The sequence below is a fragment of the Ricinus communis genome, chromosome 4 (genome assembly GCF_019578655.1).
Source record: "Ricinus communis isolate WT05 ecotype wild-type chromosome 4, ASM1957865v1, whole genome shotgun sequence".
Lineage (NCBI taxonomy): Eukaryota > Viridiplantae > Streptophyta > Magnoliopsida > Malpighiales > Euphorbiaceae > Ricinus > Ricinus communis.
Window position 1 is genome coordinate 26,841,712 of NC_063259.1, and position 13,454 is coordinate 26,855,165.

The window sequence follows — 13,454 nt, forward strand, 5'->3', positions numbered from 1 at the left end:
AGAACTTTAGACTCGTACAACAACAATTGTCAAGGGTTAAAGCTTCATTTTGAGAAGACCTGATTTCAAGTTCCTTTTTAGTTTTATTTTTCCAGTTTCAGTAATTTGCATAATTATTTAAATTCAGTATTATCAACGACAAATTTTCAAATTTATTCTTAGTTAAGTTTCTCAGTTTAACTTCAAATTATTTTAATAGCATCTGCCTAATAATTTAGTCAGTGAGAGTTTTAAGAATCTTAAGGAAAAGGGAGAATTTACTTAATCGTTTTGATTAAGAAGTTAGTAAGGAATATTAACAATTCAAATACTGGTATGCTCTAATTAGGACGAAGATAATAAGTACCCTGTAACTACTACTACTACTACTACTAATTATTATTAATATTAACTTTTCCTATTTTCATTAGTTTGCAGAGATTTTATAAACCTCTGTGGAATTGATCGTCTTTGACCCACCAACCTTGGCTAATCTTTTTCCTTTTTCCTAAATGGTCTCAAATAAATTACATCAAAACATTGACTTTTGAGATTTTAGGCATTATTTATCTTGTGAAGTGCAAAGAATAATTCCTGAATATTGCTTTCTTCTTTTAATTTTAACAATTCCCAGGATTGAAAATTAGTAAATTGACAGGAACTACTTTTTTTTTTTTATTATTTTCCTTTTTATTTATTTATTGTTTTTTATACGCATCCAATGCTTAAGAATAAGTCAAATTCTGAATGAGTGACATGATTACACTGGGAAATGCCTTACCCTGCAAATTAAATGGCATTTTTTTTAATAAAGTTTTAAAAGATTTAAATTCATTAGTCTCTTCTACTTGTATATATCTAATTTCTAATGCACGGCTGCCACAACGCCCCACCCACTTTGTAATCAAAGACATAAAGCTTTCCACTATTTTCTTTCTCAAATACTATTTGTTACATTTTTTTAGTCAAAATAAAATTGGATCAACGTATAGTTTTCAAATCAAGTATTATTTACAACTTGTTCATTTTCTATTTAGGTAATATTTTAAATATAAAAAATAGATTTAAAATAAATAAAATAAAAAATTCTTATTTTCATTTGAAATAAGTAATTTCTTATATATAAAAAATATAAAAAAAACATGTTAAACTTGTTTTCAAAATTCTTTAAAAATAAACTTGTTTTTTTTTTTTTTAAGTTTTTAAGAGTTTGGTTATAATTTTGAAAATATAAAAATTTATTTTCTATTCTTATTTTAAAAAAATACTATAAATAAATATAAATTTTTATTTTTTGTTTTCGTTTGAAATTTTTTCTAGATATAGTTTAGTGTTTAACTTAAATATTCATATGTGTACTACTTTATAAAGAAATATGGTAACAATATTAGATTTAAAAAAAAATAGAGTTCTTTTAAGTTAAACATGGAAATTCTTATGTATTGAAATGGATTACAGAGAAACATAATTGTAATTTATAACAGCAAAATATGGATGCATGAAAATGAAAAATACAGCAATACGGCATGATGAGGAAGGAATATTCTATATTTATAATGGTAACTTGTCAACTGGGCCACTGAGTCCAAGGAAAGGGAGATCGAAGAATAGTTTGGTCTATATATGCAAAATTGAATTAACTTGTCAAATAAGTAAAAACCGGGCAGCTTATTTTTTAGGGGTTGCAATGAGATAAAAGTTTTCTCTATAAATATGTATTTCGCCGACCATGAATGCTAATTATCCTGCTGTTTATGTATTAGATCTTCACAATATAACGATAAAACCTAAATACAGAAAAAGGAAACCAAATCCAGTTCATTTGATTCAATCTCCTTCAACTTCTCCTTGTAGCCAAATTCCATAACCACTAACCAGAAAAAAGCTAAAGCTTGCAACAAAAATGAAACAGAGTAAACCATGTCATAATTCCTAGCAAATCATTTTCTTCCCTCTCCATTTCCCCCCTGCAACTCTCATAAATCATTAAGGACAATAAAGGGAGAGGAAGAGAGGGATTTTCTTTTTCTTTTTCTTTTTGTGTAGAAGATGGTTTATTGATGGTGATGATCCCATGTGCTCTGTTCAATACAAAACAGAGAAGAACAGAAGACAAAGGAAAATTAAAAGGAATCAAACCAACCCCATTTGATTTCAATGCAATTATCCTACAAAATCCTTCAAAATCTCATATGGGTATTCTTCATATTTTTCATTTTCTTCATTTCATTTTCTGTTTCCACTCGTAGCTCCGAAATTCAACTTATCTGTGGCTCTCCAAAGGAGAATTTGAATTCTACTGTCTCCACCTCTTTCGTCCCAAATTTTGTCAAAGTTATGGAATCAATTCAACAACAAGTATCGACAAGAGAATGGGGAGATGCTTCTGTTACATTTCCGGCGCCTGAGGTCTACGCATTAGCACAATGTCATGGTGATCTTTCTAGTCTCGATTGCAAACTCTGTTTTAGCCAGGGCAGAGTAAAGCTCCCACGTTGCCTGCCAAAAAGTGCTGCTCGTATTTATCTGGATGGTTGCTTTATTCGCTATGATAATTACAGTTTCTTTCACGAATCAATAAACCCTGATTATGATTCTGTGAACTGTAGCCAACCAACTGGTGTTCTCGTTGATAATTCTTTGCATATGGAGTTCAAGAAAAAGGTTGCAGAAGTGATTAAGAACGTAACTGAAAAAGCGCTCGAAAATGGAACTTTTGCTACTGTTGAGGCTAAAGCAGGAGCGATTCCTGCTTATGCATTGGCTCAGTGCTGGAATTCTCTTACCTATGCAGAGTGCAGAGATTGTTTGGTGATGGCAGGGTCACCATTGAGACAATGTGCTCCTGGAGGAGGGGGTCAGGCTTTATATACCGGTTGTTATATGAGGTATTCGACGGAGAGATTCTTTAACACCAGCTCGGAATCAAATGATGAAGATGGTGAGCCTTGTTCTTGGTTTTGCATGTTTTGTTTCTTGTTTGCTCTTTTTTGGTATTTATAGTTTCTGATTAAATAGAAATACTGATTGCTTGTTTGCTGATTTTACAGACTCTGATGCTGGAATAATAGGAGCAATAGCTTTAGCAGCAGTCGCGTTTATTGTGCTAGCTTCTTTTGGTGCTTTTATAGGGTATGAAAGATTATCTAAGAGGAAGAAAGGTAAAATCCCATCTACCAACCAATATCCTTCAATATTGTTTCGGTTAATTAGGCTCCAATTGGAGTTCTAAGTTGTAAACTCCAAGCCTCACACAGCCCGAGCTGTCGTTTTGATGTTCTAACATGATGTGCTCTTGCTTCTTCACAGACCAAGATAATCTCAGGCGCTTTCCAGAGACGTCTAATATGAACTTTAAGTACGAAGTGTTGGAGAAAGCAACCAATTTTTTCAATGATGAGACGAAATTAGGCCAAGGAGGAGCTGGTTCGGTATACAAAGGAAGTCTTCCAGATGGAAGAACAGTTGCAGTAAAGAGATTGGTATATAATACACGGCAATGGGTTGATCAGTTCTTCAATGAAGTGAACCTAATTAGTGGTATCCGGCATGCAAATCTCGTAAAGCTTTTGGGTTGCAGTATTGAAGGACCTGAGAGCCTTCTTGTTTATGAATATGTACCTAACAGGAGTCTAGATCAAATACTTTTTGGTAAGTAGCAGCAGATTCTGATCCCAATATTTTTCAATTGGATTGTCAGCAGCGTGTAGAAGTAGAATACTTAATATCATCATTTCCTTTTCTTCCAGTGAAGAGCACAATACATATCCTAAGCTGGCAGCAGCGGTATCATATTATTCTCGGAACAGCTGAAGGGCTTGCATATCTTCACGGAGGTTGCGGTGTGAAAATTATCCATAGAGACATAAAAACCAGCAACATTCTTCTTGATGAGAAGCTTATTCCGAAGATTGCTGATTTTGGACTTGCTCGTTGCTTCGCTGCCGATAACACTCACATTACTACTGGCATTGCAGGAACATTGTAAGAAATTGAATATGTGCACATCTTTCTTTGAAAACCATATTCATCTCTACTAAACATGAATTTTTGTTTTTGTTTTGGGTAGGGGATATATGGCTCCTGAATATCTTATTCGAGGGCAGCTAACAGAGAAAGCAGATGTTTATAGTTTTGGAGTTCTTGTTTTAGAGATTGCAAGTGGCAAAAAGAACAGTGTTTACTCACAAGGATCAGGCTCGATTTTGCACAATGTAAGTTTCTTGAATATCTAGATTCCATTTCCCTTTTCGTTAAAAACTTGTTATTGTAGACCATCTTCGGCCATTAATTGCTCAAAAAGAACGCAGCCAATTTAACATTGTTTTATTTGTTAATAATAATATATCAGGTCTGGAAGCATTATAAGGCAAGAACGCTTGCTGAAGCAATAGATCCTGCGCTAAAGGATGAACATCCTGGAAAAGATGCAGAAAATGTGCTACAGATAGGACTTCTATGCACTCAAGCTTCTGCATCACTAAGACCATCAATGACTGAAGTAGTTGAGATGCTAACAAATAAGGAATGTGAAATTCCCACACCAATGCAACCCCCATTTCTGAATGCAAGTGTTCTTAGTGCGGGTGGTTCTACGGAAAACTCTATTACGAAAGTTTCACTTACAAAAATTTTGCCCATAACCTTAAATCGTGAAAAGATTTTAGCTCAAATGCCCTCAAATGTCACTCAGAGTTCATTTGTTACAGCTAGTTCTGGATGGAGCTGTTCCTCAACAGACCAGCTTGACCCGAGATAGTATCGATCTCGATATTCTTTTAAATATGTTAGTTTGAGAAACAGAGACCATTGTTCATTCAAGCAATTAGATGGAGCCCAAGAAATGGACTGCACAGTGCCTTGCCGGAAGTGGGTTCGAAGAATATCGATGGGGGCAGGCATGCTATAGTTCTTGTTGAATTATGAGTCTTCAAATGAAAAAGATGAACTATTATTAAAACCAAAAAAGATTCAAGTTAGATAGATTTTATCGCACAGAGGGCTTCTGTAGGAGGTGCTTATGAGTAGTTGAAGATTTTCCATTTGAGGGGGATGATTCATAGCTTTTCTCTTCTTCTTCTTCTTCCTCTTTTAACAAAACGTATTCCCCAAAAGGCATATCAAACGACATTTGTAGATTTTTATACCTTTATTTTTTTCTTCTTTTTCCTGCTTACAGATATGATTTATTAAAACATCTCAATTTCTTTATAAGACAAAATATTTCTAATTAGTAGACCTTTATACTTTTATCCTGTAATGCAGCTCCCTCTTACAGTTACCTTCCCAGGGCAATTTCCAACAAATTTTAGTTGGCAACGCCTCTTCTCTTCTTATTATCTTTGTCTATTAGGTTAGTGCCACTTAAGAGTTTCTTTCTTCTTCTAATATAGAGCTTCTGTAACTTTGATTTCCTTTAAATGTAGCTTTGTGGTGGTTAGAGTTTTAATGGCAGGTTGTAGAGATGAACGCTTTTGATTGGTTTAAATCTATTAAAAAAAAATATTTTATTTAACAAAATGTGAGAAATAAATTAAAATAGAAATGATCAAACTGAAAATGAATATTTTAATATTACTAATGAAATTTATTTTAGTTTAGTTTTTAAATTAATTTTCATTTTAATCAAAATATAAAAATTTTAAAATTATAAATAAATTTCAATTAAATATAAAATATATATATTTTTTTATTTTAATTATTTGGGACTAGGTCCATTATTTTGAATCTATGCCTCTTGTACTATTACTGCAATGGTCTAATAGATTAAAAAAGAAGAAGATATAAATCAAATTATTCAAAATAAAATTTATTGAAATAGATGTTGACAGTCCATCTTGAGTGCAAATATGAATGAGTGGAGTATGAACTTAGATTTCGATCTATTTAATGATTTACCTTTTTAATCGTAAAATGCAATTATTACAGGTAGAATTAGAAAATTATGGAATTGCTTTGTTGAATTACTTTGCTCTAAATTTGCATGTTCACATGTGTTGCCAACAACTTTCTATAATGGAGGAATGTGTTATTGAAATCAAATCAACTGCCCTCACCTCCCGTTAGTGCATTTGGTTGGCAATAGCCAAAACTAATAAAAAAACTGATATTTATATATATTTAATAATTTAAAATTAATAAATATATATTATTTATCTATTATATTAATATATAAATAAATTTTCTATTATAAGATTTTATAGCGAAAGCTCGGAGTAAAAGAAATTAATCTCAAATAAATATGATCTTTTATATAATATGGCAATTGAAACGAAAATAAAAAGTAAATGTTAAGATTAAGGAATTTATTCACACAAAAGAATAATTTTTAATAGATTTTTAGGATAAATAATGAATTGAATTGCATATTAGAACGAGGGAGAGTATGATCCAATTTATTTCTATAAATTTTGAAAAAGAGAAGTAAAACTATAATTATAAAGGAATTAAAATATCGTGTAACTTAATTATTTGGATAAATATCTTATATTAGAATTGAATTCTTTTTGAATAAGTAATTTTTTAAAAATTCCTCGAAACTCAAAGAATATAACGTAAGTAATATTTATAAAAAAATAAAATAAACAAGGAGTATAATATTTAAAATAATATTTATAAGGCATCTGATATATAATATATATGTCTCAGCTTCAAATTTGATCCTCTTCAAATATGGGGAACTATCTTCATCCATTAAAATTCTTCACTTTCCTAAATATTAATACTAACAACAATGAGTTTTGGCCGTCATAAAAGTAAACTACACAGCACTGTAAAAAGAATTGAGGGAAAAAAGAAAAACAGAAAAGAAATTAAGAAAGTTCACATTCAAGAGAACTATTGGGCTGAGAGCCCAATGATAAAGTCAAATATCAAGGAGAATAATTTCCAATCAGCCCAGCATGGATCATAAATAACTGACTTGAGGCAGAAATTTGTTAAATCATGCTCGAAGACTAATCCCTTTTCCGGGAAAATTGAGTGGATAATGGAGTAGGAAGTTGGGGCTCAGTAGTCAGCACTAGCTAGCAATATAGAATCAGAATCTCACTTACCAAACCAGAAAAATAATACTATTATTTTGCATCTTTTGCTTTTCCATTTTGTGAGCAGCTATTTCTCAAGACGAGACTGAAGTTCTCTAAGAAACGACTTCATTCGGACGATGACTTCGAGCTCAGGAAAGTTTCCTTCTCTTCCTCCTCTTGAGTGGAAGTTCTCTCAAGTCTTTGGTGAAAGAATTCCTGGTGAAGATGTTCAAGATGGTTGGTGCCTTCTCCCTCCTCCTTTTTTGTTCCCTCTCTCTGGATGTCTAAGTACAACTATTTGAATTAGTTTAAGCAGTGTTAAGTTCAGTTTTGGTTTGCTACTTGCTAGTTTGCTCAGACAACGTTTTGGAAGAGCAAAAATTGAAGAAAAATTTAACCTTGTATATAAAATCATTGAGGTCAATAGTTATATAGGTGACATGGAGATCAAGAATACATGTTTCTTGACTGATTAATTTGCATGGGGATAGGCTTACCACTCACCACTTTCATAAAAGTTAATCACGAACAGAGAGGAAATGAATTCTTTTCTGCCAATTAACTCTAATATATTACTCGTTCTGGTTGAGCTCTCGAGATGAAAAGGAACTCCAGCATATAAATTATGATATTTTAGTCTCATGTTTTCTGCTTTCATTATCTGCCAAAATGAATAAATACACATGTATTTGTTGCAAACTAGAATTATTTTTATAAAACCTTTTTGATCAATTGATGTTTTTGCCGTTGATATTTTAAGTTATGGCTTTTAATTCCAGCTGATGTTGTATCTGCAATTGAATTCGACAAAAGTGGGGATTACCTTGCAGTTGGAGATAGAGGCGGCCGTGTTGTGATTTTTGAAAGAAAAGACAGGAAAGATGTAAGGATTTTTCGAAACAGTTCAGATCTCTGACACATGTTTTAGAATCTCTAGATTAGACAGATAATTTTTGAATTCATTTGGGTTATATCCTTTTGTTTAGGCTGACAGCTGTATTGGTTGTTTGGCATCTAATGTTGGATAAATTGGGTTTATGATCTTTTTACCCTTAATTATTGGCTTCTTAGACTCCAAACCAATACAATTCTCGAAATGAGTTGGAGACATTGGATTTCACCTTCACAGGACATCCCATATATCAATACAAGACCGAATTTCAGTCTCATGAACCCGAGGTAAATTAAAATCATGTCATGCGTGCTTTATTTCTGTTTCTAGTTAACTTATGCATATGATGTTACGACTTTTGTTATAGATTCTTATAGTGCTGTCCTTCTTTATAGTTTGATTATTTGAAGAGTTTAGAGATTGAGGAGAAGATTAATAGAATAAAATGGTGTGCAACTCCCAACGGATCATTATTTATCCTTTCAACAAATGATAAGACAATTAAGTTGTGGAAGGTATGTATTCTAATTTTGACTTCTCGCACCAAAATATTGTTGCCGAGTTATTAGTCCATTATAGATCGCTTCACTATTTGTGGTTTCTGTGTCCAGGTTAAGGAATGTAAGGCTAAGAAAGTAAAAGAAATAGACCCCACTTCAATAGTGTGTTCAGAAAGTGCCCTTTTGGCTGAAAGAAGTTTCATAAGAGAGCAAGGCAAACCATCTAATGGCTATCATCTGGGATGGACAGAGAATAACAGCTCGCCATTCCAAGAAGGGCACACCAAGGTATCTACTTGTGTTCATGATAAAACCCTCCAGTTTTTCAGGTCATACATGCATATATACACATTTAAATAAACATGTATGCGTCTGTGTATATTTCAATTATTTTTGTTCTACAGTTAAATTTACTAGTTTACTCTGTAAATAGTTTGCTTGTGCTGAAGACACAACTCGTGCTAGTTGTCGAAAGGTGTATGCTCATGCTCATGATTTTAACATCAACTCAATCTCTAACAATAGGTAAAATTTTGGCTAGTGTATCATCTCTCACTTAGTCTGGTTTAATGCAAGGAATTCAAATGCTGAATAAGACATTATATAGATTTAATATATATATTTTCTGCGGTTTCTAAGATGTGCATGATCTCTTTACAGTGATGGTGAGACATTTATTTCTGCAGACGACCTCCGCATTAACTTATGGAACCTTGAGATCAGTGATCAGTGTTTCAATATCATTGACATGAAACCATCAAACATGGAGGATCTTACTGGTAATTCTGCCCTTCGATTTCTTGTTCTAAGCTGACCATACTCTGAACTCTTGTGCAAATTCGAGCTCTGATGGCAGATTTCTATTAATACTCTTAGTTCTCTAAGATCTTTTACAAATCTTATGTTGGCCTTAATCACCTAAATATGCGAGAACAGATAGAAAGGCATGGCTTGCTAAATGAGTGATCATCAAATTTACTCATCTTTATTTTCAGGTCAAAGTGTCCCATTGAAAGGAATTTTCTTAATTCCATCATTGTAATAAAAAAGTAAATGCTCTCTTGTTATTGATTACCAAAAGCCTAAGGTTATTGTCTACAATTCATTTTCTATTTATATTTGCTTAGCTTTTTGGCTTTTGGAATTGCTGATTTCGAATATGGACTCTTAAGAACTTGTGGTTTAGCCAATGGTTTATATGGCATGATAAAGTGGATTGGCTACTTTTGTGCAACCACTATTAATTGTTCTTAAGCTTTATGATTCAGATTATAAGTTCTTTTTTCCTTTGTTTTTCATGATTATCTTAAGCTTTTACGACTTCAATTTCTTATGCTTATTTTATCTGAATAACTATTTGGCTTTGATTTTATTTTTATTTTTTTGAGGAAAGACTTTGAATAAAGTTAAAATGAGTGTGAAAAGTTAAATTTTTGAGTCTGAATTACGGCTGTCATGCATATAGCAATCTAAAGATGGAAGATCTGAAATATCAAGACCTTCATTATATTCACATGAAACTGCCATCTTTTAAAAATTCAAGTTGCAAGTTTATCCTGGCTGGATGTGGCTTTTGGCTTTGCACTAAAGAAAAGCCTTTGTTGAATTGTTAATTCATTTATAAAATGAAAACTGGCATTCTGACAAAATTGTTTTCGGCCTGCTGCTTTTATCTAACACCCAGTCATCTCTGTCAGTTATCTTCTCCTAATTGAGGCCTTAAACTTCTATTCAGAGGTCATAACATCAGCTGAATTCCATCCACTCTACTGTAATATGCTTGCATACAGCAGCTCCAGAGGTTTTATTCATCTAGTTGACATGCGGCAGTCAGCATTATGCGATCAGAGTGCAAGAATGTGAGTTTAGTTTGTTGTCTGTTGCATTTCCTAATATATTCTTCTCAGATTTCCATCTTAATTATGGCTTTTAATACATTGTTTTTCCCAAACTCAAGACATTATTGTGATATCATGGAGTACTGTTAACTTGTTATACAGTTTACAAGATGCAGAATGCCGCGGGTCAAAATCATTCTTTACAGAGATCATTGCATCTATCTCTGATGTAAAGTTCACAAATGATGGACACCACATTCTAAGTCGAGATTATATGAATTTAAAGGTGTTTGACCCAACTTATGCATATTTAGATGTCTTTTCAATTCAGACACTGCTTCATCCAGTTTATTTTTGTTCTGTTCTTGTTGCTCCTCTTCAGAGAGTATGCATACGTAAATATCTTGATCTGATACTTTGTCTTTGGAAGACAACAAGCACTTCTCTGTTTACCAATTTCTATATCCCCCCATCTGCAACATGGTTCTGTGCCACTTCATTCTCTGGTCTAAACTATCTGGGCATGTATTCGAAGATTGTTTTAATACTTTATATCTTTTCACTAATAAGGTTGAATAAGCTCATACTTCATTTTTTACCAGGTCTCCCATGCACTTTAGTTTTGTGGTGCATATATCTCAAATTCTTGTTATCAGCTGATGCTTTCATTTTTTTTTACTTTAGTTGTGGGATATACGTATGGATCCTTTGCCTATTTCCATATTCAAGATTCATGAGCACCTAAGGCCTAAGGTACGAATGTCTTGTTATGTTACGCCATTTAAGAAGATGTCTCTCTGGAAGTTTTCCATTAGTTGCTTGCAACAAATTTTTGTATTACTTGCATATTTATTGGAGTTTGCATCAGTCATAAAGATCTTAATACTTCTAGACACCTCCCTTGTTTCTTTGTTACTATTACTCGAATTATTATTACTTATCCTTGTTTTCTCACCTCAAAGACACCGACCTTGTTATGGTACTTTTTGCTGACAAGTATATTTGTCATTCACTTGTTTGTAATTCAACTTAGTTTTGCATGAATTTCGACCTTAGCTCAGTGGCTAGAGCAGAGTATGTTCTCTAGTCACTGGTTCAATTCTGGCAGGTCGAATGATGAGCATCTTGACCAAATCACGAATTTGCTTAATAATAGGAAAGCTCCCACTGCTGAAACTAAAACTCCAGCATTCTTTAGTAAATAGTAATTCTCTAGTTGTGAAAAAAATGATTACGGGGTACTTTAGTGTTTTGTGTTATGCACATATTTTACTGATAAGAGTTCATTAATTACTGTCACCTTTATTCCTAGACAAAAATCTCACATCATTTTGTGCTGTGTCCTGCAGTTATCTGATTTGTATAATAATGACTCCATATTTGATAAATTTGAGTGCTGCATCAGTGGAGATGGACTTCATTTTGCTACAGGATCTTACAGGTTGCTCATCTGATTTTAGTAGATATCAAATCTTGCCTTGTCTCAACTTAGATATCTGTTCCATTGACAATTCTTTTCTGATTTGCACTTAGCAATCTTTTACGAATATTCTCCTATGGGGTCGGAAGCGAAAACGGCATTACAGTGGAAGCTAGTAAGAATCCAAACAGGTTGGATTGTGAAGTTGAATTATCAATTCGTTGCAGAAATTTATTTGAAAATTTATTTCAGTTGACTGAAGTTGTTCCTTGCTTTCTATTAAAACTTAAAAACAGGAAGTCACTTCCCCGTTCCACTTCAAGGGCTAGGAGATCATCCTTGAGCAACCTAACACGTGGATTTTATTGGCATGGTTGGAGTTCCTCTTATTTATCTTTAAATTTCTTTTTTCCTGTATCTAGTGTTCATGCTTAATTTAGTTGATCCAATGACCATTCAGGAAATGAAAATTCAAGTTCAGGTGGCAATGAATTTTCCTGCGACTTGACCTCTAAGCTGCTTCATCTGGCATGGCATCCAACTACAAATATGATTGCCTGCTCTTCTGGAAATAGCCTGTACATGTATTACGCGTAGCGACTCAAACACAGTTCGGTTGCTGCTCATTATGCATAGCGTCATGGCACGATGTGGTACTGCTCGGAAGTATCAATCCAAATGTTGCAGAGTTTGTCCACGAATAGTACATTAAAAAAGTAAAAAAAAAAAGTCTGACAGACGAACAAACAGAGAGCAAACGAACCGATTGTCAGTTGGTGTAGCAATTGTGTGAAGTTGGTGCTGAGAGGATATAGCTTGTGCAATGGGCATCCTCAGAAGGGTGTAATTAGCATAATTATGTCTAATTCCAATCATAATTTGGACTGAGAGACTAACTAGTGATTGAAAGGAACCACTTTTCTTTAGTCTTGGAAAATTGAAGCTGTCTGCCTGTTGTGCATATAAAATAAATAAATATTCCATAGTTCTTGGATTGGTAGTTGACATTGCTTTCTTCTTCTTCTCTTGCAATGCACCCTTAGTTTTTGTTTTTTAATCATTAAAATGAAATTTCATTGCAACATGGGAGGGGTAGCTGGCATAAGGATTTAGAAAAAATAGCCCTAGCTACCCATACAGTAGTCACTCTATTACAAATTCTCATCATACTATAATACAAAATAAGACCAGAGGAGAAGCTACATAAAAGCTCCTTAACTTCTCAATATCCACAACACTAATTGTTCAATTAATCTTGTCAACCAAAAACTGGTATACTCACATGGATTTTTAATTAAGTCATTTAGACCAACAAAAGATTAATTAAAACTAGTATTAAGTGGTTTATATTATTTGAGATTTTATATTCAAAATATTTTATCTTAAAAATTAAAATGCAATCTGAAGTATTTTTAAATTGATACTAAATAATTTATATAAATATAAAACAAAAAAGAATTTCACCTATTATAACAGTACAACTCTGTTCATTTACCAAATTAATGTCACAATTAAGATATTATTTATTGATATCGAACAATTAAGAGATATATTAATAACAAATTCTTAAGTAATGGATTTTATTTATTTACTACATCATTAATAAAAAATAACTAATCGTTGCTATCTGTTTTTCGGATGACGCGATTAACAAAGGTATATCGAAATAAGTCATAAAAATAAGAGTTTGAAATGTTCCTTATTATTCTAAGAAAAACAAGAAAAAGAAATGGGCCTTGACATTCAACTTTATAATTAGTTTCCTCCTTCCATGAAAAATTCATTAACTGAGCCGTT

General features: G+C 32.8%; 2 protein-coding genes across 3 annotated transcripts; both read left to right on the forward strand.

Annotated features, from left to right (window-relative positions):
- The first annotated feature begins 1,652 nt into the window (after window positions 1-1,652).
- Window positions 1,653-5,431, forward strand: LOC8288979 (cysteine-rich receptor-like protein kinase 1). Its single transcript, XM_002511326.4, has 6 exons — window positions 1,653-2,920; window positions 3,030-3,140; window positions 3,289-3,630; window positions 3,729-3,963; window positions 4,049-4,193; window positions 4,331-5,431. The coding sequence occupies exons 1-6, from the start codon at window positions 2,137-2,139 to the stop codon at window positions 4,736-4,738; spliced, it is 2,025 nt and encodes a 674-aa protein (XP_002511372.2). The 5' UTR covers window positions 1,653-2,136; the 3' UTR covers window positions 4,739-5,431.
- A 1,473-nt stretch (window positions 5,432-6,904) lies between these two features.
- Window positions 6,905-12,662, forward strand: LOC8288978 (serine/threonine protein phosphatase 2A 55 kDa regulatory subunit B beta isoform). 2 transcript variants are annotated; one of them, XM_048373283.1, is made up of 14 exons: window positions 6,905-7,244; window positions 7,787-7,890; window positions 8,079-8,186; window positions 8,295-8,414; window positions 8,511-8,687; window positions 8,833-8,924; window positions 9,060-9,178; window positions 10,135-10,258; window positions 10,400-10,523; window positions 10,922-10,990; window positions 11,587-11,678; window positions 11,771-11,832; window positions 11,954-12,030; window positions 12,118-12,259. In XM_048373283.1, exons 1-13 carry the CDS (start codon window positions 7,145-7,147, stop codon window positions 11,998-12,000), a joined length of 1,338 nt encoding a protein of 445 aa, XP_048229240.1. In that variant the 5' UTR covers window positions 6,905-7,144; the 3' UTR covers window positions 12,001-12,030; window positions 12,118-12,259. The 2 variants fall into 2 exon arrangements, with proteins under 2 accessions (XP_048229240.1, XP_002511371.1); XM_002511325.4 differs by having other exon boundaries at window positions 6,908-7,244; window positions 11,771-11,848; window positions 12,118-12,662.
- Window positions 12,663-13,454: the final 792 nt, after the last annotated feature.

What these genes read in the sequence shown, in the direction of transcription:
- LOC8288979 (XM_002511326.4), top strand. Translation starts at nt 2,137, where the DNA reads ATGCAATTATCCTACAAAATCCTTCAAAATCTCATATGGGTATTCTTC. An exon ending in ATTATCTAAGAGGAAGAAAG is followed by an intron (nt 3,141 to 3,288) that starts GTAAAATCCCAT and finishes GCTTCTTCACAG; the next exon opens with ACCAAGATAATCTCAGGCGC. An exon ending in ACTGGCATTGCAGGAACATT is followed by an intron (nt 3,964 to 4,048) that starts GTAAGAAATTGA and finishes TGTTTTGGGTAG; the next exon opens with GGGATATATGGCTCCTGAAT.
- LOC8288978 (XM_002511325.4), top strand. Translation starts at nt 7,145, where the DNA reads ATGACTTCGAGCTCAGGAAAGTTTCCTTCTCTTCCTCCTCTTGAGTGG. An exon ending in TGGTGAAGATGTTCAAGATG is followed by an intron (nt 7,245 to 7,786) that starts GTTGGTGCCTTC and finishes TTTTAATTCCAG; the next exon opens with CTGATGTTGTATCTGCAATT. An exon ending in GAGATTATATGAATTTAAAG is followed by an intron (nt 10,524 to 10,921) that starts GTGTTTGACCCA and finishes TTTTTACTTTAG; the next exon opens with TTGTGGGATATACGTATGGA.